The sequence below is a fragment of the Dryobates pubescens genome, chromosome 36 (assembly GCF_014839835.1).
Source record: "Dryobates pubescens isolate bDryPub1 chromosome 36, bDryPub1.pri, whole genome shotgun sequence".
NCBI lineage: Eukaryota > Metazoa > Chordata > Aves > Piciformes > Picidae > Dryobates > Dryobates pubescens.
The window spans coordinates 5,267,379-5,293,191 of record NC_071647.1 but is presented as its reverse complement, the minus strand read 5'-3'; the positions used below and the strand labels follow the sequence as shown (position 1 = coordinate 5,293,191).

At 56.0% G+C, this 25,813-nt stretch overlaps 1 protein-coding gene across 1 annotated transcript in view; it reads right to left on the bottom strand.

Annotated features, from left to right (window-relative positions):
• LOC104309246 (acid-sensing ion channel 2) overlaps window positions 1–14,870 on the bottom strand; it is a gene marked incomplete at its 5' end in the record, with an annotated part of 111,388 nt that extends 96,518 nt beyond the window's left edge. The window contains one exon of the mRNA XM_054176616.1: window positions 14,244–14,870. Within this exon, the coding sequence (XP_054032591.1) occupies window positions 14,244–14,870 (627 nt within the window). The remainder of the gene's footprint in view (window positions 1–14,243) is intronic.
• Window positions 14,871–25,813: the final 10,943 nt, after the last annotated feature.

Genomic DNA, 25,813 nt, shown 5'->3' with positions numbered 1-25,813 from the left:
CAGGGAAGTCCTTGTGCCCTGTGCTCAGCACTGCTGAGGCCACACCTGGAGTCCTGTGTCCAGTTCTGGGCTCCTCAGCTTAGGAAAGAGGTTGAGCTGCTGGAAGGTGTCCAGAGAAGGGCAAGAAAGCTGGGGAGGGGTCTGGGGCACAGCCCTGGGAGGAGAGGCTGAGGGAGCTGGGGTTGCTTAGCCTGCAGAAGAGGAGGCTCAGGGGAGACCTTCTTGCTCTCTGCAACTCCCTGCAGGGAGGTTGGAGCCAGGTGGGGGTTGGTCTCTTCTGCCAGGCAAGCAGCAGCAGAACAACAGGACACAGTCCCAAGCTGTGCCAGGGGAGGTTTAGGCTGGAGGTGAGGAGAAAGTTCTTCCCAGCAAGAGAGATTGGCCACTGGGATGTGCTGCCCAGGGAGGTGGTGGAGTCCCCATCCCTGGAGGTGTTTAGGAAGAGCCTGGATGAGGCACTTGGGGCCATGGTTGAGTTGATCAGATGGTGCTGGGTGAGAGGTTGGACTTGATGCTCTCTGAGGTCTTTCCCAACCTGGTCAATTCAATTCAATTCAATTCAATTCAATTCAATTCAATTCAATCAAATTCTATTCTATTCTATTCTATTCTATTCTATTCTATTCTATTCTATTCTATTCTATTCTATTCTATTCTATTCTATTCTATTCTATTCTATTCTATCTGCACATCCCTATGGAAGCAAAGCTTTGCTCCTGGCCTTCAGTCCAGGCACAAAAGAAGGCCAGGAACTGGGAGAGGCTCTGAAGCTTCCTGGTGGTTGTAGGAAAAGCTTAGCTGAGTTTCACTGAAGGAGGGGAGGTGGTGGAGGTTTAGGTTGGAGATTAGGAAGAATGCTGCAAGAGTGGTCAGGGACTGGCACAGGCTGCCCAGGGAGGTGCTGGAGCCCCCATCCCTGGAGGTGTTCAAGAAGAATGTGGCCATGGCACTGTGGGCCATGGTTTAGTGGCCATGGTGGGGTTGGCTTGATGGTTGGACTGGATGCTCTTGGAGGTCATTTCCAACCAAAACAGTTCTGTGATTCTCTGAACAGACTTTTACCTTCCTCCCTGAATCTCTGTATCACTTAGACTGGAAAACACCTCCCCAGTCCTTGAGTCCAGCCCTTAACCCAGCACTGCCAGGGCACCATTGCACCATGGCCCCCAGCACCACCCCTGCATGGCTTTGAAACCCCTCCAGGGATGGGGCCTCCACCACTGCCCTGGGAGATACCAGTCCCAAGAGTGTGCACCCCAGACACTTGCCCAGGCTTGTTTAAAACTCATCAGCACGAGGAGTTCTCTCAGTTGCTTTCACCTGGTCCCAGCTCAAGTGGGATGTACAGGATTCAGGAGCATCTTGCAGCACCAGCACAACCCAGCCTTGCTCTTCCCAAATTCAGTGAGCCAAGAGGTTCCAGTCCCACCTCCCTCCCCACCACACAACCCACAGCACATCTGGTCTCCAGCAGACCAGCAACAAGCACTAAGGAGAAGGTCTCCTCAAGCTGCAGGCCAGAGGTCTGGTCCAACCTAGAGGGAACCTCACCCAAGTGCAGCCTCCTATAGCAGACTAGAGAAAACCTGATCCCAGTGCAGCCTCCTAGACCAGAGGGACATTTAACCACAGAAGCACAGAATGGTAGGGGCTGGAAGGGACCTCTGGAGATGAATGGAATGGAATGGAATGGAATGGAATGGAATGGAATGGAATGGAATGGAATGGAATGGAATGGAATAGAAGAGAGAAGAGAAGAGAAGAGAAGAGAAGAGAAGAGAAGAGAAGAGAAGAGAAGAGAAGAGAAGAGAAGAGAAGAGAAGAGAAGAGAAGAGAAGAGAAGAGAAGAGAAGAGAAGAGAAGAGAAGAGAAGAGAAGAGAAGAGAAGAGAAGAGAAGAGAAGAGAAGAGAAGAGAGGAGAGGAGAAGAGAGGAGAAGAGAAGAGAATTGACCAGGTTGGAAAAGACCTTTGTGATCATCAAGTCCAACCTCTCACCCAGCACCACCTGATCAACTAAACCATGACACCAAGCACCCCATCCAGGCTCTTCCTAAACACCTCCAGGGATGGGGACTCCACCACCTCCCTGGGAAGCACATCCCAGTGCCCAATCTCTCTTGCTGGGAAGAGATCAGCCAGCCCAACCCCCCTGCCAAAGCAGGATCACCCAGGGCAGCTCACACAGGAACACATCCAAGTGGGTCTTGGTCTCCAGAGCAGGAGAACTCCACAACCTCTCTGGGCAGCCTGCTCCAGGGCTCCAGCAGCCTCACACCAAAGATGGTTCTCCTCATGTTGAGGTGGAACCTCCTGGGTTCCAGCTTGTACCCTTGTCCTATCACTGGGCACCACCACAAAGAGCCTGGCCCCTCCATCCTGACCCCCAGCCCTCAGATATTGATAGACATTGATCAGATCCACTCTCAACCTTCTCTTCTCCAGACTAAACAGCCCCAGGGCTCTCAGCCTCCTGCTCAGGTCCCCTAATCCCCCTTGTAGCTTCTGTTGGACTCTCTCCAGCAGATCCCTGGGAGCCCCAGCCTGGACTCAACTCTTCACAGCCATCCCCCTCGCTCCAGGCAGCTGCAGTGCAGCACTCCCCCGAAACCAAACCCAAGGGGCTGCCAAACCATCAAGCAGAAAGAACTTCCCATGATTTCTTTCCTGAACCAGGAGGTCCCTCTGAAGATCCTCATCCTCCCCAGGCTGGGGAGTTGATGGCAAGGGGCTGGGCAGCACAGCTCCACGTCAGCATGAAAAGGATCTGAGGGTGGCCTTCCCAGCACTGTGTATTGATGGAGCTGGGAGGCATGAGTGCTGAGGCAGCAGTGAGGAGCACTGCTCACAGCAGTTTCCTGCCAGCTCCTAAAGCCCAAAGCCATTTGTCAAATTAAAAGAGGAAGAAAGAAATACATAAATCCCTGTGGCCCAACTCAGAGAGGCTTTGCTGGACCCAGCTGATCACCCCCAAGGCAGCAAAGGGCTGCTCCCTGCAGCCTGTCCTCTACAGCCTGTCTCCAGCAGGAGACCACTTAGGTGCCTGCCCTCACCTTTGAATCTTCACCTACCTCATCTCAGCCACCCTTGAATCTTCTCAGTTTATAATTGAGGCTGCTGCAGGCCTGGAGCAGGCTGCCCAGAGAGGTTGTGGAGTCTCCTCCTCTGGAGAGCTTCACAGAATCCCCAAGGTTGGAAAAGACCTCAAAGATCATCAAGTCCAACCTGGCACCACAGACCTCATGACTAAACCATGGCTCCAAGTGCCACATCCAATCCCCTCTTGAACACCTCCAGGGATGGGGACTCCACCACCTCCCTGGGCAGCACATTCCAACGGCTCAGAACTCTCTCTGTGAAGAACTTTCTCCTCACCTCCAGCCTAAAGGTTGCTCAAAGATCATCAAGTCCAACCTATCACCTAATACCTCCTGACAACTAAACCATGGCCTCAAGGGCCTCATCCAGGCTCTTCCTAAACACCTCCAGGGATGGGGACTCCACCACCTCCCTGGGCAGCACATCCCAATGGCCAATTACTCTTTCTGGGAAGAACTTCCTCCTCACCTCCAGCCTAAACCTCCCCTGGCACAGCTTGAGACTGTGTCCTCTTGTTCTGGTGCTGCTTGCCTGGCAGAAGAGACCAACCCCCACCTGCCTACAACCTCCTTTCAGGGAGTTGGAGAGAGCAAGAAGGTCTCCCCTGAGCCTCCTCTTCTGCAGGCTAAGCAACCCCAGCTCCCTCAGCCTCTCCTCCCAGGGCTGTGCTCAAGGCCTCTCCCCAGCCTTGTTGCAAAGGTGAAGAGTCAAGAGGGTGAAGAGTCAAGAGGGTGACACCAACCCAAAGCATTTTCAGACTGATTTACAGCATGAAAAGTTCTAACATCATAATAGCAACAAAAAACCTCAGTGTAAGTGCCCCAGGAGGTGGAAAGGCTGAGTATCAACCAAGACCTGATCCACCTCCTGCAAACCAAAACTGCAAGGGAGGACCAGCCCTGACTGAAGCAAAGCGTGGACCTTCTCCACACCACCTGCCAGGAGGTTTGGAGGGTTCTGGCACACAGCCAGGCTGATGAAGATTAACCAGAACAAGAGGACACAGTCTCAAGCTGTGCCAGGGGAAGTTTAGGCTGGAGGTGAGGAGAAAGTTCTTCCCAGCAAGAGAGATTGGCCACTGGGATGTGCTGCCCAGGGAGGTGGTGGAGTCCCCATCCCTGCAGGTGTTCAAGAGGGGATTGGATGTGTCAGTTGGAGCCATGGCTTAGCTGTCAGGTGATAGATTAGTGATCTCTGAGGTCTTTTCCAAGCTGGTCGATTCTGGGTGCTCAAAGGGTCGATTCCACCTCCAAGGAACCACAAAGAGTGATGGATTGGTAACCCCTTCCCAGCAGCTTGTGTCACTGTGCAGCCAGCTTCACTTCCCTCCCAGTCCCTGGCCAGTCCTGCTGCCAGCACCACAGCCAGCTCCTGTCCCAGCACCACAGGCAGCTCCTGTCCCAGCACCACAGCCGGCTCCCGTCCCAGCACCACAGCCGGCTCCTGTCCCAGCACCACAGCCAGCTCCTGTCCCAGCACCACAGGCAGCTCCTGTCCCAGCACCACAGCCGGCTCCTGTCCCAGCACCACAGGCAGCTCCTGTCCCAGCACCACAGCCGGCTCCCGTCCCAGCACCACAGCCAGCTCCTGTCCCAGCACCACAGCCAGCTCCTGTCCCAGCACCACAGCCGGCTCCCGTCCCAGCACCACAGCCAGCTCCTGTCCCAGCACCACAGCCGGCTCCCGTCCCAGCACCACAGCCGGCTCCCGTCCCAGCACCACAGCCAGCTCCCGTCCCAGCACCACAGCCAGCTCCCGTCCCAGCACCACAGCCAGCTCCTGTCCCAGCACCACAGCCGGCTCCCGTCCCAGCACCACAGCCGGCTCCCGTCCCAGCACCACAGCCAGCTCCTGTCCCAGCACCACAGCCGGCTCCTGTCCCAGCACCACAGCCGGCTCCTGTCCCAGCACCACAGCCAGCTCCTGTCCCAGCACCACAGCCGGCTCCTGTCCCAGCTCAGCCTTGGCCAGCCCTCCACTCGAACCCCGCCGCACATAGCCCTGAGGACTGCGGCTGCAGCACCAAGGAGCCACTTGCCTGCTGGTGCTGTGCAGAGCTGCTCTATCAATCCCTGCAGACAAGACAAACTGGGCTATCTGCTGCAAGACAAACACCAATAAAAAGGGTTCAGGTGCCCACATCCTGACCACATCCCATTTCAGGCTCCTAAATCAAAGAGATGTGGCCATAAAAGGCCCTGCAGAGCTGCTGGCTCCTGCTGGAGGAGCCTGTTCTCCACAAGCCTGAAGCTCCCAAATAAGATAAGGTGAGAGAAGCAGCCCACGACCCCAGGCTGTGCACACTGCCCAGCTGCCCCAGGGATTTATTTGGCATCTCTTGAAGTCTCCATGGAAGCATAGAATCAGCCAGGTTGGAAAAGATCTCAGAGATCATCAGGTCCAACCTGTCACTCAGCACCATCTGATCAACTCAACCATGGCTCCAAGGGCCACATCCAATCCCCTCTTGAACACCTCCAGGGATGGGGACTCCACCACCTCCCTGGGCAGCACATCCCAGTGGCCAATCTCTCTTGCTGGGAAGAACTTCCTCCTCACCTCCAGCCTAAACCTCCCCTGGCACAGCTTGAGACTGTGTCCTCTTGTTCTGCTGCTGCTTGCCTGGGACAAGAGACCAACCCCCACCTGGCTACAACCTCCCTTCAGGGAGTTGCAGAGAGCAAGAAGGTCTCCCCTGAGCCTCCTCTTCTGCAGGCTAAGCAACCCCAGCTCCCTCAGCCTCTCCTCCCAGGGCTGTGCTCCAGACCCTTCCCCAGCTTTGTTGCCCTTCTCTGGACACCTTCAAGTCTCTAGAGGTCCTTCTTCAATTGAGGGGCCAGAACTGGACACAGGACTCAAGGTGTGGCCTAACCAGTGCTGGAAAAACTGCTTTGGAAAGGCTGCTGCAGGACCAGCCAGGTGGTGCTCCTTGGTCTCCAGCCTTCTCCTTCACCAGCTTGATGACCCTCTCCTACCCAGCCAGGATCCAGCAATTAGCTGCCAATCTTCATCTCAGCTTTTATTCCCCAATTTGACTGCAGTCACAGTCACCTCAACAACCAACTGCAGGAAAAGAGTTGGGGCTGTTCAGCCTGGAGAAGAGAAGGCTCCAGGCAGACCTCAGAGCAGCCTTCCAGTACCTGAAGTGGCTGCAGGAGAGCTGGGGAGGGACTTTGGACAAGGGCTGGGAGTGATAGCACCAGGAACAATGCTTTGAGCTGGGAGAGGGGAGACTGAGACTGGAGATTAGGGAGAAATTCTTTAGAAGGAGGGTGGGGAGACCCTGGCACAGGTTGCCCAGGGAGGCTGTGGATGTTCCCTCCCTGGAATGAGGCCTTGAGCAAGCTGTGCTGGTGGGAGGTGTCCCTGCCCATGGCAGGGGGCTGGAACTGGACGATCTTGGAGGTCCCTTCCAACCTAAACCTTTCATGATTCTATGAATGAAGAAAATCTAACCTCAGTGCAGACAGCAAGTGACCCCTAAATACATTCAATCACCCCAAACCCCTCTTTGGACCAGCTCACCTTTCACAGCAAGAATCACTTAGGCTGCCCAGGGAGGTTGTGGAGTCCCCAACCCTGGAGGTGCTCTGTGGCCATGGCACTTGGGGCCATGGTTTAGTGGCCATGGAGGGCTTGGGCTGCTGGTTGGCCTGGGTGATCTCAGAGGGTTTTTCCAACCCAAACAATCCTATGACTCTATGATTTTGGGCAGTACTCAGTGGAGTTCCTTCCTCCTTTCCCCTTGCACTCTTTGACACCTCACATTCAGCAGTATTACTTCATGCTGCTGCAGTCTGCCGAGGAGAGCAGGGACTTGGCACTGCTGCTTCCATGAGGGAGGCTGAATCCAACTGGCTCCACTCATGGTTCCCAGGAATGGCAGCTGTACAAACTGGGAGTGTATTTAAAGCTTCAGCCCCACAGCAGCATGATTAAACACAAGCCACTTCCCTTCCAAAAGCAAGAGGAGCATCGAGCCAGATCCGAGTTATGTTTGGAACGGGTGCTAAAAAAAGCCCCCAGCAAACCAAAAGCCACACAAAGCAACCCCAACCTAAATAACTGGAGTAAAAATAGCCCAGAAGAGGGGCTGAAAAGGAACTGGGTGAAGTGGTTTGTTTGTGGTTGAGTGAGCAAGATCCCCAAACAAACAGAACCACACAGGCGCTGAAAGGATTCTGCAGTTCGCTCTGGTGGAGCTAAGCACAGTGCTGCAGCTGCTCCGAGCCTTGGGCCGGCCACCCCGCAGGCACAGCCCTGCCCTGCCCTGCCCTGCCCTGCCCTGCCCTGCCCTGCTCTGCTCTGCTGAGGCCTCACCTGGAGAACTTTGTCCAGCTATGGGATCCCAACACAAGGGCAACCAGGCTGGGGAGGGGTCTGGAGCACAGCCCTGGGAGGAGAGGCTGAGGGAGCTGGGGTTGCTTAGCCTGCAGAAGAGGAGGCTCAGGGGAGACCTTCTTGCTCTCTGCAACTCCCTGCAGGGAGGCTGTAGCCAGGTGGGGGTTGGTCTCTTCTGCCAGGCAAGCAGCACCAGAACAAGAGGACACAGTCTCAAGCTGTGCCAGGGGAGGTTTAGACTGGAGGTCAGGAAGAAATTCTACCCAGAGAGAGTGATTGCCCATTGGAATGTGCTGCCTGGGGACGTAGTGGAGTCACCATCATTGGAGGTGTTTAGGAGGAGACTTGATTTAGTTGAGACTTGGTTTAGTTGATCAGATGGTGTTGGGTGATAGGTTGGACTCGATGATCTCAATGGTCACTTCCAACCTGGTCTATTCTATTCTATTCTATTCTATTCTATTCTATTCTATTCTATTCTATTCTATTCCATTCCATTCCATTCCATCCCATCCTATCCTATTCTATTCTATTCTAGTCTAGTCTAGTCTAGTCTAGTCTATTCCATTCCATTCCATCCCATCCTATCCTATTCTATCCTATTCTATTCTATTCTATTCTATTCTATTCTATTCTATTCTATTCTATTCTACTCTATCCTATCCTATCCTATCCTATCCTATTCCATTCCATTCCATCTTATCCTATTCTATTCTATTCTATTCCATTCCATTCCATTCCATCCTATTCTATTCTATTCTATTCTATTCTATTCTATTCTATTCTATTCTATTCCATTCCATTCCATTCCATTCCATTCCATTCCATTCCATTCCATTCCATTCCATTCCATTCCCAGGCTGCAGGCCACAGGTGTCAGGTTCTGTTTGGGCAGTTCTTAAATCAGGGCTGGGGGGAGGAGGTAATTAGCCCATAAATCCCAGCCCCCCAGGGCCCTGTTAATAACTTTGCTCTGAAAGGGAGAGACAAACAGCACCAGGGAAGGAATGGGCTAAATACATAAATAAGCCCAAGAAATCAATAAGCACAGGGCAGGATAACCATGATAAATATTTTGGAAACAGAGAGAGAGAGAGAGAGAGAGAGAAAGAGAGACAGAGCTGTGTGGAATAAATCAGCACCCAAATGGGAGGGATGCAGAGCAAAGCAATCGTCCACTTAATCCTGATAGTCAGAGACAGAGAGCTGAGGCTGCTCCTGCGAGGCAAAAGCAAACACCATCCTTAATCATTAAAGTGCCCGGCTCTGACAGCTCCAGATTGGAGGCTGGAGGAAGTTTCTGAAGGACACCAACTGCTGAGCAGCTGCTTAGCTGCTTCCCCTCCAGTCAAAGCAAGACTCGAGCATGTGAGGAATAGGATAGGATAGAATAGAATAGAATAGAAAAGAGTAGGATAGGATAGAATAGAATAAAATAGAATAGGATAGAATAGGATAGGATAGAATAAAATAGGATAGAATAGGATAGAATACAGTAGGATAGGATAGAATAAAGTAGGATAGGATAGGATAGGATAGGATAGGAGAGGATAGGATAGGATAGGGTAGAATAGAGTAGAACAGACTAGGATAGAATAGGCTAGGATAGAATAGGATAGGATAGAATAGAGTAGGATAGGATAGGATAGGATAGGATAGGATAGGATAGGATAGGATAGGATAGAGTAGAATAGAGTAGGATAGGATAGAATAGAATAGGATAGAATAGAGTAGGATAGGATAGGATAGGATAGGATAGGATAGGATAGAATAGAATAGAATAGAGTAGAATAGAATAGAGTAGGATAGAATAGGATAGGATAGAATAGAATAGAATAGAGTAGGATAGGATAGGATAGGATAGGATAGGATAGGATAGGATAGGATAGGATAAAATAGAATAGAATAGAATAGAATAGAATAGAATAGAATAGAATAGAATAGAATAGAATAGAATAGAATAGAATAAACCAGGTTGGAAGAGACCTTCAAGATCATCAAGTCCAACCTATCACCCAACACCACCTATTCAACTAAACCATGGCACCAAGCACCCTATCAAGTCTCCTCCTAAACACCTCCAGGGATGGAGACTCCACCACCTCCCTGGGCAGCACATTTCAAAGGCTAATCTCTCCCTGTGTAGAATTTCTTCCTAACATCCAGCCTAAACCTCCCCTGGCACAGCTTGAGACTGTGTCCTCTTGTTCTGGGGCTGCTTGCCTGGGAGAAGAGACCAACCCCCACCTGGCTACAACCTCCCTTCAGGGAGTTGCAGAGAGCAAGAAGGTCTCTCCCCAGCCTCCTCTGCATGCGGCAAGGGTTTGAACTTTTGAGGTCCAGCCTGTGGACCCCTCCACTCTACCCTTGCTGAGGTTGATCTGGAATGCTGCTTCTAATTCTGTGATCCCTAGTTCAGGAGAGAGAGGGAACCAATGGAGGCTACAGAGATGCTGAGGGGCCTGGAGCAGCTCTGTGAAGAGCAAAAGGTTCCAGGACTTGTTCTGGGCTCCCCAGCTCAAGAGAGACAGAAAACTGCTGGAGAGAGTCCAGGGGAGGCTGCAAAGCTGCTGAGGGGCCTGGAGCAGCTCTGGGAGGAGCAAAGGCTGAGAGCCCTGGAGCTGAGAGCCTGCAGAAGAGCAGCCCCAGAGGGCAGCTGAGCAATGCTCAGCAAGAGCTAAAGGCTGGGGGGTGAGAGGCTGGGGCCAGGCTCTGCTCAGTGGTGCCCAGGGACAGCACAAGGGGCAAGGGACACAAAGCGGCAGCCAGGAGGTTCCATCTGAGCAGGAGGAGAAAGTTGTTTGGCGTGAGGGTGCTGGAGGCCTGGAGCAGGCTGCCCAGAGAGGTTGTGGAGTCTCCTGGTGTGGAGAGCCTCCAACCCCCCATGTAAACATAAGGAAAACATTCTTCACTTTGAGGGGGGCTGAGAGCCCAGAGGGGTTGCAGAATCTCCTTCTTTGGAGGCATTCAAAACCTGCCTGGATGTGCTCCCAGCTGATTTACTCCGAGTGACTCTGTTTTACGCGGGGAGATTGGTCTGGATGATCTCCAGAGGTCCCTTCCAAGCCTCAGCACGCTGGCATTCTGTGCAATAAACCCTCATACACTGCCCCAGGGGCACCAAACACCGCCTCAGCCGGGCACAACCGTCCTCATCCAGCCGGAAAAGCGCTGCCCACAGCCAGCCAAACCTACCCTGCACGGGCAAGGGAAGCGCTCCAGCCTGAGCGCTCATAAGCAAGCTGAACATGTCCAACTAACCCATTTTATTCCTGCAGACTGAGTTCCAGAGAGCAGTGTGAGCCTCCCTGCATTTCCATACCGTGGGGGAGGCAGCAGCAGCGCTGCCTACACGTGTTGGCTCCGCTGTGCCTGTCCTCAAGCCGCTCTTTGCTTCTCCACACTCCCAGCCCGCAGTCGCCGCCGGAGCCTAACGGCGCGGACAAAGGCAGGTTGGGAAGGAGCAGATGAGCTCTTGGATGAGAGATGCACTACCAGAGTCAGAGGGAAGAAAGCAGAGCAGCTCTCTCATCCAGAGCCTTTTCCTTCTGCCTCAGTCCTCAGGCAGGACTTGTTTGCCCAAACACATGCCTGGTTTGGGGTCTGGGGTTGTTTATTTTCACCCAGTGAAAGGCAGAACCCTGCCAGCATTACCTCACTCCTGTCTTTTGAGACAGAAAATGCCCTCTGCACCTCTGAGCAGACACAAAACCTGCAAACCACTCTTTGCACTCCCATTCCTTCAGTTTGCATTTGCTCCTTTTCCACCTTCTTTGCTTCCTGTCTGTGCCCAGTTCAGCCTGCACCACTCTCTTGCCCGCCCTTGGTGGTTTTTTCCTCCCAACTCAGGAGTGAAAGCAGAGGCTTCAAGCAGCCCAGACCCAAAGGGCAGCCCGGGCTGCCCAACTCTGAGAGTTGCCCTCACAGTAAACCCCAGACCCTGGGTTTGGCACCTTGATCCCAAACCACACACCCCAGGGAGTGATGTGCCCCCTGCAGCGAGCTCTCCAGACACACCAAACCCCCGAGAAGTCACCTCCAGCATCTTCCCAAGGAGCATCTCTCTTTCCTAGGGATGCACAGGTGGAGGAGCTCCTTTACTCAAGGACGATGCAGAGGTCACTCTCTCTTGCTTCAGAAGAGAGGAGGAAGGACATGCTGTGACAGAGGAGTTGGCACCAACCTTCCCTCTCACCTTGCTCCACGCAGCAGCTTGATGCAGGGAAGGCAGATCCAGTTGCTTACCCTGGCATGGAGGGCTCTCATCTCCCCCCACCCTAGGGTGTCCCTCTGGAGCCACACACCCTTTGGGATGGGAAGAAGGGGGTCAAACAATCCCTCTTTGCTTCCTATCTCCTCAGCTGCCTGTTTGCTTCCTCTTTCCTCAGCCAAGTGATTCAGTGTGATGGCATAGGTCTGAGAGGAGATACGGGGAGCACTCCTCTGCGTCCCCGACCAGGTCCTGGGATGCTGCAAGCTCCCAGCAGACCCCCAGGGTTGCCACATGCTCCTCTCCTTCCCTTTCACCCTCAGATCTCTGCGGGATGGCTGGACAAGACCACATTCATTAGTCCTTCTTGGTGGCATGAAACAGCTGCTGCAGGGCCTTCAGGAGCTGGCTGCATCAAACAGAATCTGCCCTTAACTCCAGCACCACTCCCCACTGCAGCCTTTGCCCTTTTCCAAGCCAAACCAGGCTTTGTGTTTCTTGGGACAGGGTGGAGCACGTTGCCTTGCTCACCACAACGTGGAACAAGAGCTCATCAAAGCCTGCAGCCAAGCCCTAGCAAACATCATCACACCTGCAGACTGGGCGATCACAGAACAACTTTGGCTGGAACAGACCCTGAAGATCATCAAGCACCACTGCTAACCCAGCACTGCCAGGTCACCACTAACCCCTGGCCCTCAGCACCACATCTCCACGGCTTTGAAACCCCCTCCAGGGATGGGGACTCCACCACTTCCCCGGGCAACCTGTTCCAGGGCTTGAAAATGGAAGAGGGAAGCAGCTTTTCACAGCCCAGAGGCTGAGCATCTCTTTCTGCTTGTTATTCCCCAGTTTCCTTACACCATGGTGCTGCTCTGTCCTGCCAGGGAGGGCCTGCCTCAGGCTGCTGGTTGATTTCTTTCCTCATTTCCAAGTGTGCCATTTCTGCTCCTCCTAGCAGCAGCAGCAGCAGCAGCATATGCTAACTCAACAGTCCTGGGCAGCTCGCTTCATCCCACAGGGATTTCCTTTCCCCTCCCCTCTAGCAGCCAGGCAGGCTGATGTGACAAGTCCAAAGAGACAATTTCCTTTTGATTTTAGGTATGCATCTCAGGCAGCCCTCACAGAAGAGGGAATTCAACTCCTCTCCTGCGTGTGAAACAGCAACAGCTCAAACTAGTTATCTCTCCCCACAGACACCAGCAGCCCTCGCAGAGTGTTTAATCACAGCATACACCTCTCCCTCCTGGATATCTGCAGAGATTAGAAGAGAGGAATATTCCAGCACAATAAACATCCAGCTGCTAGCCATGAAGTATGGGAGGGGGACTCAAAAGAGTTGGGTTTCAGCTCTCAATTAGAGCTGTTACGAGTCAGGCTCTCACCACACTGTAGCTTCAGTCACAGGATGGTGGAGTGCTGGGGGTTGGAAGGGACCTCTGGAGATCATCCACTCCAACCCTCCCTGACAAACCAGGGTCATCCAGAGCAGGTTGTCCAGGATCACAATGCCCAGGCAGGCTTTGAAAGCCTCCAGAGAAGGAAACTGCACAAACCCCTCCAGTCCCACCGGAGCCTCTCCAAGCAGAGATAACTCTTTGGTGGTCTGCAAACCGGTGCCCTAAGGCGAGGAGGGCGATCCCACGGCAGGGTCGGTGGGCAGAGCCCTGCCTCCCTCACACCGAAGGGAGCTGGGAGCTTTCGGAAGGTGCAGGCAGCAGCTCCGCTGAGCAGAGCTCATCATTTGCAAACCAGCTCACGCCGCACAACACACACAGAGAGACAGAGCTGCGCTGGGTGCAGCCCGGCAAACCCGGCAGGAATTCACTGGAGCAGGCTCCAGACCGAGGCCAGGCTGCCCGCCCCAGCTGCCAGCCCCCAGCCCCCAGTGTCCCAGTGGGATGGAGCCCAGCTTCTGCCTCCGCAGGCAGAGTTCACCTGAGGAAACTTTGAGAGTGGAAAAACGCGAGGTGCAATTATGCTGGAAGCAACAGGGGAAGTGTGCCAGCAGCAGCTGGGATGGCTGCAGCCTCCCGTTTATTATTCTTTATTAAAAATTAAGAGGGCAGCCAGTCCCTCACCACCCACTGCTGGTGGCCAGAGCTACCCTGAGAGCAGAAAGCGTCAGCTTTGGTCCAGAGGAGAAAGAAGTGCTCAGGGAAACACTTTCGTGGGCAGAGCTCTGACGGAGAGCTCCTGCGAGGGGGCTGCGACGAGAACTCGGCAGTTGAGGGGAGTCGTGCCCTGCACCCCAGCCCCCGAACTGCCCAAAGAGCGGCACGACTGCGACCCTGGCAGGAACACGCATCGAGAGAGCCCGGACCGGCGCTGGCGGGGCGGCGGCAAGGAGTCCGGAGGGGACCGTGAAGGAACCCGAGATGCACCGGGAGAGGAACTGGGATGGGAACCAGTGGGGGGACCGGGATGGGAAGCGGGGGATGGACCGTGGGGGAACCGGGATGAAAAGCGGGGATGGCCCAGGGTGGGAACTGGGGTGGGAGGGGGGGGGGGGGGAAGGGAATCTAGGCTGGGAACCAGGAGGGGCTCAGGGCTGGGAACCAGGAAGGAACCAGGAGGGAAGCCGGGCTGACTCACCGCGGAGAAGTTGTGGGGCCCGCAGAGCTCGCCGCGGTACTTGCAGGACAGCAGCATGTCCTCCAGCTGATGGCCCAGGCGGTCCATGAAGTCAGCGCTGATCCCCTCGTAGTGCCGGGGGGGTAAAAAGAGGCGAAAATCGGCCAGCTTGGCGAACCAGCGGAGCCGCGCCTCGTCACCCCGCAGCAGCTCGGTGAGCAGCGGGCGGGCGGTCCGGTTGGGCAGCAACAAACCCAACCAGTGCCCCGCGTAGTAAAGATCCCCCTTGGAGAGGCGGGGGAAGCGCAGGGGGTTGTTGTTGCAGAGGGTGACGGCGGGGAAGGGCAGCTGGCGGCTCCACTTGGTGCGCACCTGGGTGTGCGAGGGGAAGGAGAGCCAGTGGAGCAGGCGGTTGGAGGACCAGGAGAGCAGCAAGCCCAGCGCCGTGCAGAAGGCCAGGACCCAGAGCGCTCTCCGCGGCAGCGCCGCCCGCCGCGAGCACATGTGCCGCAGACCGTGCAACCGGCTGCGCAGCGGCGGCCACCGGCGCCCCCCCCCCCCGCGCCATCGGCGCTCCCCGCCGCCGCCGCCACCACCGCCACCGCCGCCACCGCTGCCACCACCGCTGCCACCGCCGCCGCCCCGGGATCAGTGCGAGGAGCAGCGCCGCGCCATGCCGGGCCCCGCCAGCCTCCCCGCTCCCCGCGCCGCGGCCGGCAGCGGCCCCGAGCGGCGGGGGGAGCCTCCGTGGGCAACCCGCCGCGCCGGCACCGAGCTCTCCGCCGGGCAGCAGTTCCGGCAGCGCGGCATGCCGGGCCCCGCTGCTGCCGCCGCCGCCGCCGCCGCCGCTACCGCCTTCTCTCCGCACCCCGCGGGGGGCAGCGGGGCGGCCCTGCCCGCAGACACCGGCCGAGCCTCCCGCCCGCCCGGCCCCGCCGCTCACATGCTGCGCTGCCGCCGCTGCCGCTTCTTCACCCCCCTCCACAAGCACCACCCCGCCCCGTCCGCCCCCCGCTGCCGGTACCGGGCACCGCCCGCGGGAGCAGAGGGGCTCGGCTCGCCCCGGGCTCCCCCGCGGGCTTCTCCCGCCCCGCCCCGGGACCGCCGGCACCTCCGGTGTTCCCCGACACCAGCCGCCTCCCGAGCCCCGGCGGTAGCTCCGGGACCCTCTGCGGGGCGAGAGCTGCGGGACGCCCCCCGCCCCTTTCCCCGGACAGCCGCTTAGCCCCGAGCCGCGCTCCACCGGCCCCGGCCGCCTCTCATGCTGCCCCGCCCGGGATGCTGCTGCTCTCCGGTTCCCCGGGGAAAGCCCCTCCGCCGGGCGAGGAAGACGAATAGGAGGATGAAAGAGGAGGAGGAAGAGCGGGACGAAGGTTTCCCGAGGTGCCAGCCCCGCCGCTCGGCGCCAGCCACGCTCGGGAGGCGGAGGGAGGGATGCTCGGCCCCGATCGCACCGTAACCCTCCCCCTTCCCCCCCCCTCCGCTTCTATTTATCCCTCGGCAGAGCGGGGGAAGCGCGGCCCCGCTCGCAGCAGCTGGGACTGCCGCCGCCACCGGCCTTGGCCGGGCTTTGGGGAGCTTCCCCCGCTTATTCATTCTCTTTCCTTCTCCTTCCCGCCTTCTGCCTTCCTTCTTCTCCCTCCTTTTCCCTTCCATCTCCTTCTCTCCTCCAGCCCGACTTTGTTTTTCTGCCTTTCAGCGTCCCCGGGGGCAAACATGACCCCAGAGACACGGAGAAACCCTGGCAAGGTGTGGAGCCTGCCCTGTGTACTGCTTGTTTTGTGGGGCAACTGGATGACAGAGGTTTGGTGGTGCTGCTGTGTGTGTCGGGGGGGGGGAGTTCCTCTTGCTTTCCACAGCAAAGCTGCTCCATGGTCCTCTGCGTCCATGGAACACAAATACCAACACAGCGAACCCCCCGCCCCCACCACCACCAAAGCATCCCCCCATGCCCGGCCCCTTTGTGCCCATCTGCTTGGGTCGTGCCCAAGCCTGGAGAGCCCTCTGGGGACAGGGCTCGCTGTCCCCCGCGCTGGACACCAAACCCAGCCCCTTTTCCTCAGTGCCCCGACAAGATGGGGCCAGAGACATTGGCAGCTGGTGGGCTTCGCTGGGCTCTGCTCTCTGGAAAGCAGCTCCCTTCTACCTTGATTTCCAGAGTACCGAGGAACGTTCCTCTAATTGTCCTCAATTAAGCTGTAAGTGGCAGTTAGGGCTCTGAATCCCCTCTGAATCCATCCCCCCCCCCCCCATTCCCCCCCGCCTTCCGAATTCATTTTCCGTGTGCCTGTCGCTCCGGTTTTCATTTTTACCCAATAGATGGAGCAGTCACAGCCTGCTTGGCTCCAGCCTCTCTCACAGTTCCCTCTCTTACTGTGGAAGAGCTGCAAACGTGCAGCAAACCCCAGCTCGGCGGGGAGCTGTCCGCAGAACCCCGCTCCAGACCCTGGGGCAGCAGAGGAAAACACGTTGGAGGGAGGCTGAGGTTGTGCCCGCGGCTCCTGTGCTGGAGCTGGTGGCAGCAGGGGGTTGCACACACACATCCGTGGGGGATCGGCTTTAATACATCAGACGACTTCGACCCAGCCAGGCTGGGAAGCAGCTGCAAGGAGAAGGACCTGGGAGTGCTGGGGACAGCAAGGGCATCATGAGCCAGCACTGTGCCCTCGTGGCCAAGAGGGGCAATGGTCACCGGGGACGCATGAAGCAGAGTGTGGCCAGCAGGGAGACAGAGGTTGCCCTGCCCCCGCCCCTACTCTGTCCTAGAGAGGCCACGTTTGGAGTTCTGGGCCCCCCAGTTCAGGAGAGACAGGGAACTACTGGAGAGAGTCCAGTGGAGGGGCTTGGAGCATCTCTGAGAGGAGCAAAGGTTGAGAGCCCCTGGGGCTGTTGAGCCTGGAAAAGAGCAGCCCCAGAGGGGATCTAAGCAATGCTCAGCAAGAGCTAAAGGAGCTGTGGGGTGCAAAGGCTGGGGCCAGACTCTGCTCAGTGGTGCCCAGGGACAGCACAAGGGGCAAGGGGCACAAACCCAGGAGGTTCCATCTGAGCAGGAGGAGAAAGTTGTTTGGTGTGAGGGTGCTGGAGGCCTGAAGCAGGCTGCCCAGAGAGGTTGAGGAGTCCCTCTGGAGAGCTTCCAACCCCCCCTGGGCATGGTGCTGTTTGGGCAAGCTGCTGTGGGTGCCCCTGCTCTGGCAGGGGGCTTGGACTGGATGATCCTCAGAGGTCCCTTCCAACCCTCATGATGGTGGGATTCTCTGATCCCTGGTCACAGAGCCCTCGTGTCCACACTCTGCAGCTTTACCACTTTTTCTCACTGCTCCACAGTGTCAGATCCTTCTCAAGCCCCCAAGGGTGGCCACGAAGCCGGGAAGGGAAGCGACCCGAAGTCACTCCGCTGCTGTGTAACATGGTAGCTAGCAGCTCCCACCCAAGCCTCAGCCTGCTTTCCAAGCCGGGCTCAGCTTTTCTCCTCCCACCTGTTGCTCTCAGTGGGAGTTTTTCCCTTTGCCTCCCTCACAGGATAATAAACCTCCAAACTGCTTCACCACCAGGCGCGCTGAGATTGTTCCACCCATGATATATTGCCGCAAACCCACGGAAATCAACGGGGACCGACTATAAACAGCCTCAAACATTCCCTCCCCCGGCGAACCTCATCGCCGTCTTGCAGCAAAGACGATCCTGGACAGCTCCAGGTCCTCTGGAGGTGCCAGGGCTTTGAGTTGTGGCCGGCTGGAGGAACACAGGACAGCCTTGGCCTTTGTTGCTTAATTTCAACCTCTTCCCCATCTCTAAAGCATGAAAACAAAGTATTTGGGGGGGGGGGGGGGGGGGGGGGGGTAGCTCGGCAAAGGGGGATTGCAAAGCAAAGAACAGCAGGTTTGTGTGAAAAGCTGCTGCATGGTTGGGTTTTTTCCCCCTCTGAAATGCACCCACTCCAAATGATCTGCTCAACTATTCCCTCTTTGATGACTGGGGGAGTAGCTTGTCTCAATTAGATAACCCCCAGCCCTCGGTAGATGGGAGGGGGATGGTCAAGAGCAGCCTCGCCCTGAGCTGGGCTTGAAAAGCTTCCCCCACTGTGAAGACAGAACTTGGGTGTCAAGAGGATGGGGCCAGACTCTTCTCAGCAGCAAGACAAAGGCTTGGAGCAGCTCTGGGAGGAGCAAAAGTTGAGAGCCCCTGGGGCTGAGAGCCTGCAGAAGAACAGCCCCAGAGGGGAGCTGAGCAATGCTCAGCAAGAGCTAAAGGACCTGTGGGGGGCAAGAGCCTGGGGCCAGACTCTGCTCAGTGGTGCCCAGGGACAGGCCAAGGGGCAAGGGGCACAAAGTGGCACCCAGGAGGTTCCACCTGAACAGCAGAAGAAACTTCTTTGGTGTGAGGGTTCTGAAGCCCTGGAGCAGGCTGCCCAGAGAGGCTGTGGAGAGTTTCCAATCCCCCCTTGGCCGCTGTGATCCTGGGCAAGCTGCTGTGGGTGCTCCTGCTTTAGGAGTGGGGTTGGACTGGATCATCCCCCTTCCCACCCCCTCCATGCTGGGATTCTGTGTAACACAATGGAAAGCATCACCAGAAGGTCTGCATCTTGCCCTGCACAGCCATCCCCCTGGGGAAAGCATTGCCATTTTCCCAGTGATCCAAGCAAGCAGCTCCTGCTTCCTGCCCCCTCCCCCTCTGGGCTGGCTTCAGCAGCGTCCTCATTAATTCTTTACACAGCCAGAGCAGCTCAAAAGCTTATTGAGCTTAATACATGGAGAGAATAATAGAGCTAGAATCAATAAATATTGCTTATTAATCAACAACTCACTCCTAAGTGATCCCTGGGTAGAGGAAGTGTGGGGGGGGATGGGGGTGGGGGTGGGTAGAGTGAGTTTGCTGCTCCTGTTGGAGGGCAGAGTTTGGATGGAAAGAAAACTCCACAGGAGAAATTCAGGAGATCATTTTGGGTTGATCTTCCCATTCTCCTTCCCCCCTTCCCCCCCTAAGATGTGACCTGTGTGCCCCTGAAAGGAGCAGAAAACAGCAAGAGCCCCACGTTTTCCTCACCCCAAAGCATCTCTGCCCTTGGAAACTTCCTTCTCCCTTCAAGCATCAGCTCAGGTTAAGACAAGAAGGGATTAAACAAAAGCTTTAAAAGCCCTGCAAAGTAAATCACGAACTTTGTTCCTGCTGCACCCTCTCATTGTTCTTCTTGAACTGATCCCAAACTGGAGCAAAGGGAATGAAAGCTCAACCCCAAATGCTTTGCCCTCCGGACTCAAGGCGTGACTGGGAAGCTGAAAACCCACCCAACCTCAGCCTGCCAGAGCCCTGCACCCACCAGGACACAGAGATGCTGCTCAGAATCATAGACCCACAGCACTGGTTTGCTTGGAAAAGACTCTAAGGGCATGGAGTCCAACCACTGACCCAACACCACCGTGGCCATGAAACCATCACCACCACCACGGCCATGAAACCATCAACGCCACCATGGCCATTGAACCAGCACCAGCACCATGACCATTGAACCATCACCACCACCATGACCATTGAATCATCACCACCACCATGACCATGAAACTATCAACACCACCATGGCCATGAAAACCATCACCAGCACCATGACCACTGAACCATAACCACCACCATGACCATGAAACTATCACCACCACCATGACCATGAAACTATCAACACCACCATGGCCATGAAACCATCACCACCACCATGTCCATTAAACCATCACCAGCACCATGACCATTGAACCATCACCACCACCATGGCCATGAAACCATCACCACCACCATTGAACTATCACTACCACCATGACCATTATACCATCACCACCACCATGACCATTGAACCATCACCAGCACCATGGCCATTAAACCATCACCACCACCATGACCATTAAACCATCAACACCACCATGGCCATTAAACCACATCCCCAAGTGCCATGGCCACAGGTTTCTGGAACACCTCCAGGCATGGGGACTCCACCACCTCCCTGGGCAGCCTGTGCCAACCCCTGACCACTCTTGCAGCAAAGAAATTGTTCCTCATCTCCAACCTCAGCCTCCCCTGGCACAATCTCAGGCCATTTCCTCTCATCCTATCACCTGATCCTAGGGAGAGGAGCCCAACCCCCACCTCACTTCAGCCACCTTTCAGGGAGCAATGAGGTCTCCCCTCAGCCTCCTCTTCTCCAGGCTGAACACCCTCAGCTCCCTCAGCTGCTCCTCCCCAGCCCTTTTCTCCAGACCCTTCCCCAGCTTGGTTGCCCTTCTCTGGACCTGCTCCAGCCTCTCAATGTCCATCTTGGAGTGAGGTGCCCAAAACTGCCCCCAGGATGTGAGGTGTGGCCTCAGCAGTGCCCAGGCCAGGGGCACCATCACTTCCCTGCCCCTGCTGGTCTCACTGCTCCTGTTGCAGGCCAGGATGCTGGTGGCCTTCTTGGCCATGTGAGCACATTCCTGGGTCATATTCAGATGGCTGTCAACCAAGCTCAGGTCCATCCACACCAGTCTGAGTCCCTGGGGTTTCCAGGAGGCTTGGCTCCAGCATGCCCTCGATCCTGTCAGTGTATCCCAGAGAGATTCAGGCCTTTCATCCACTCCCCAGCTCTGCAGAGCAGTTCTTGATGGGTTAGCAGGCAGCAGAGCTATCCCCAGATCAGTGCCATGAGGAGTTCTGGGGTGGTAGTAACCTCCTGAGTGCATCCAGGACAGGGATCAGCTTTGCAAAAGCTGGCAATCATCTGGTTTAGAGCAGCTTTACTCCCTAAAAGCAGGAGGTGAGATTACAGGGCTGGGATCAAAGGCAGCAGGGCTCTGATCTCCACTGTGCTGCAAAAGCCCCTGACAAAAAATTGACAGGCTTGATTTTAGCTCTCAGGAGAAGCCAAGGAGAAGAGGGTCAGACACCAGAAGGGTGGTTGGCCCCAGGCAGGAGGTTGGTCAGGAGAAGGACCCCTTTGCCTGCACAGAAGCATCCCCTGGTGCCACTGGAGGTGTTGGTGCAGAAAGCAAAGGCTGAGCCCAGCTGGGCACCACTGCATGGTGGCACAGGTGTAAAGCTGTTGGCTTTGCTGGGGGATGCTGGAGCACAGCAAGCTCCCCTTGAGCCAGCAATGAAGGCAAATGGTCTCCCAGCCTTCATCCAGGAGAGTGTGAGCATCAGGCCAAGGGAGGTTCTCCTGCCCCTCTGCTCCGCCCTGGGGAGGCCACATCTGGAGTGCTGGGTCCAGTTCTGGGCTCTCCAGTTCAGGAGAGACAGAGAACTAGTGGAGAGAGTCCATTCTGAGGGGCTTGGAGCATCTCTGAGAGGAGCAAAGGTTGAGAGCCCCTGGGGCTGTTGAGCCTGGAGAAGAGCAGCCCCAGAGGGGAGCTGAGCAATGCTCAGCAAGAGCTAAAGGACCTGTGGGGGGCAAGAGGCTGGGGCCAGACTCTGCTCAGTGGTGCCCAGGGACAGGCCAGGGGGCACGGGGCACAAAGTGGCAGCCAGGAGGTTGGATCTGAACAGGAGGAGAAAGTTGTTTGGTGTGAGGCTGCTGGAGGCCTGGAGCAGGCTGCCCACAGTGGTTGTGGAGTCTCCTTGTGTGGAGAGCTTCCAACCCCCCCTGGGCATTGTGCTGCTGGGCAAGCTGCTGGGGGAGCTCTGCTGCAGCAGGGGCTTGGACTGGGTGATCTCCAGAGGTCCCTTCCAAGCCTCCCCATGCTGGGGTTCTAGGATTCAGGCACCCTCCAGGACACCCCAGCAGGACAGATCTGATGTTGCAGCCCAGCAGGTTGCTGTATGTCAGAGCAGCACCAGCACACTCCTGTCCCAGCACAGACACCACTCCTTCTGCAATCATTCCCTGCCTCACCTAAACCACTTCAAAACCACCCCAGTTCCTGCTGAAGCCACCACGCTATGAGAAAGCCACAAACCACTTGGAAATCAGGGTTTCCATGGAAGCTGCCATCTCAGCTTCACTCTTTTACTGCTGCCTCCCATCCCCTAGCACCTGCCAAACCCACCCCAGCTCAATCTGAGACCAGCCCAGCTCTGGGGGAACCTACAGGATGGCTGCCACCCCATCCCCACCCCCCCCCACCCCCCCCTGTGCCATTTGCCTTCTTGCCCACCAGGGAACATTGCTGGCTCATGGGGAGCCTCACACCAAAGAAGTTTCTCCTTCTGCTCAGATGGAACCTCCTGGGTTCCAGTCTGTTCCCATTACCCCTTGTGCTGTCCCTGGGCACCACTGAGCAGAGTCTGGCCCCAGCCTCTTGCCCCTCAGCCTTTAGCTCTTGCTGAGCATTGCTCAGCTCCCCTCTGGGGCTGCTCTTCTGCAGGCTCTCAGCCCCAGGGCTCTCAGCTTTTGCTCTTCACAGAGCTACTCCAGGCCCCTCAGCCTCCTCTGGACTCCCTCCAGTGGTTCTCTGTCTCTCCTGAACTGGAGAGCCCAGAACTGGACCCAGCACTCCAGATGTGGCCTCCCCAGGGCAGAGCAGAGGGGCAGGAGAACCTCCCTTGGCCTGATGCTCACACTCTCCTGGATGAAGGCTGGGAGACCATTTGCCTTCATTGCTGGCTCATGGGGAGCTTGCTGAGCTCCAGCATTCCCAGGTCCTGCATCCCCCAGCAAAGCCAACAGCTTTACACCTGTGCCACCATGCAGTGGTGCCCAGCTGGGCTCAGCCTTTGCTTTCTGCACCAACACCTCCAGTGGCATCAGGTTGGAAAAGAGCTCAGAGATCATCAAGTCCAACCTATTACCCAATACCCAACACCTCCTGACAACCAAACCATGGCTCCAAGTGCCACATCCAATCCCCTCTTGAACACCTCCAGGGATGGGGACTCCACCACCTCCCTGGGCAGCACATCCCAGTGGCCAATCTCTCTTGCTGGGAAGAACTTTCTCCTCACCTCCAGCCTAAGCCTCCCCTGGCACAGCTTGAGACTGTGTCCTCTTGTTGTGGTGCTGCTTGCCTGGGAGAAGAGCCCAACCCCCACCTGGCTACAACCTCCCTGCAGGGAGCTGGAGAGAGTAAGAAGGTCTCCCCTGAGCCTCCTCTTCTCCAGGCTGAACAACCCCAGCTCCCTCAGCCTCTCCTCACAGGGCTTCTAGCCCTAAGGTTGGTTTTTGACCTCTGTCTTGGAGCTGTGATGGAAGAGGTGAGGACAAGAACCCAGAGCCCAGAATTTCCTGACCAACAGCAGAGCTGTTTTCCATCCTTTGCAAGTCAATTATGAAGCTTCCAAGCTTTGAATCTCTCTGAGTGGATTGAGGATTCTCTGAGCAGAGCCCTCCTAGGTGCAGCTCTGCTCTCCATCTGTCCCAGGGTCTGCAGTGGCTGGGGGGCTGTGCGTGGTGGTGTGTGGATGGAGGGAGGTGAACTGCTTGATCCGTGGCCAAGCACTGAGGGCACACAAACAACTTTGTCAGTGTTCCTTGTTCTGCTGCATCCATTCCAGCAGCAGTGCTGAAGTGAAAGAAACAAATGGTTTGTGTTTTCCAGCTCTGCTTTCAGAGCCAGCGCCAGGGACACTTTTCATCTCTCATTTGCCTTGCCTCTGTGTAAGGGGATGGGGGTGGGGGAAGAACACAACTGAAGAGAGATCAAACAAATGCCCAAGAGAGCCAAGATGCTGCAGCTCTTTGGGGGACTGCTTCTGGGCCTTGCCTGTGTGTGAAAAGCAAATGAAGAGGTTTGGTTTTCTTCTCCTAGGGTTATGCAGGAGGCTGCTGAGAATTCCACCAGCATCCTGCCCTGGAGTAGCAGCAGTGTGGGCAGCAGGAGCAGGGCAGTGACTGTCTAGAAGGTTCAGAATGAATCAGGTTGGAAAAGACCTCAGAGATTATCCAGTCCAACCACTCACCCAGCACCACCTGATCAACTCAACCATGGCACCAAGTGTCTCATCCAGGCTCTTCCTAAACACCTCCAGGGATGGGGACTCCACCACCTCCCTGGGCAGCACATTCCCATAGCCAATCTCTCTGGGAAGAATTTCTTCCTAACATCCAGCCTGAACCTGAACCAGGTTGCACAGGATGGTGTCCAGGTGGGTTTGGAATGACTGCAGAGAAGGAGACTCCAGCACCTCCCTGGGCAGCCTGCTCCAGGGCTCCAGCAGCCTCAATCTTAAGTTTCTCCTCACGTTTAGGTGTAACTTCCTATGTTCAAATTGCTGTCTCTTGCCTCTTGTCCTGTCCCTGGCCAATCTTTCTTGCTGGGAAGAACTTTCTCCTCACCTCCAACCTAAAATTCCTCTGGCACAGCTTGAGACTGTGTCCTCTTGTTCTGCTGCTGCTTGCCTGGTAGAAGAGACCAACCCCCACCTGGCTCCAACCTCCCTGCAGGGAGTTGCAGAGAGCAAGAAGGTCTCCCCTGAGCCTCCTCTTCTGCAGGCTAAGCAACCCCAGCTCCCTCAGCCTCTCCTCCCAGGGCTGTGCTCCAGACCCCTCCCCAGCTTTCTTGCCCTTCTCTGGACACCTTCAAGTCTCTCAATGTCCTTCTTGAACTGAGGGGCACATCTACACCTGTTTTTCTTCTGCAGGTAGAAGAGAGGAATAATTTCCATCTATTTTAAGCTCCTCAGCTGGCATCCTCCCAATTAGCCTTTTTTTTTCCTTCTTCTTCTCCCCTGTTTTCCATTTCACCACTGAAGGGAAGAGGAGAGAGAGTGAAACAGCTGAAAACACCTCTGGATTGCTGAAGAACTAATTTTAACCAGAATTCTTCTCAGCAAAACTGGAGGAGCAAAGTTCTTCCAGCCTCCTAGTGTCAGTCAGCTCCTTCTCTGCTGCACTCCACATCTGCCATCGAGCATCTTCTGCCCGCTGCTCCCCTGGTCACAAAGGACCACAGGAGACAGGGACCACCCACCAGGGCTCTCCACTCCTTTTGGTGGCACTGCTTAGGCCACACCTTGAGTCCTGTGTCCAGCTCTGGGCTCCTCAGGTTAAGAAGGACATTGAGAGACTTGAAGGTGTCCAGAGAAGGGCAAGAAAGCTGGGGAGGGGTCTGGAGCACAGCCCTGGGAGGAGAGGCTGAGGGAGCTGGGGTTGCTTAGCCTGCAGAAGAGGAGGCTCAGGGGAGACCTTCTTGCTCTCTCCAACTGCCTGCAGGGAGGTTGGAGCCAGGTGGGGGTTGGTCTCTTCTGCCAGGCAAGCAGCAGCAGAACAAGAGGACACAGTCTCAAGCTGTGCCAGGGGAGGTTTAGGCTGGAGGTGAGGAGAAAGTTCTTCCCAGAGAGAGTTGTTAGCCTTTGGAATGTGCTGCCCAGGGAGGTGGTGGAGTCCCCATCCCTGGAGGTGTTCAAGAGGGGATTGGATGTGGCAGTTGGTGCCATGGTTTAGTCATGAGGTCTGTGGTGCCAGCTTGGACTTGATGATCCTTGAGGTCTCTTCCAACCTTGGTGGTTCTGTGTTTCTCTGTGTGATTCTGTGTCCCTGCCCATGGCAGGGGGCTTGGAACTGGACGGTCTTGAAGGTCCCTTCCAACCTGACCCAATCTGTGATGTTGAAGAAGAGCCCTTGCAAGACTGCAGGGAAAGGAGGGGTTGCAGGAGAGATGGCCAGAGGCTGAAGAAATGGTTCCACCTTCAGGAGGACCAAA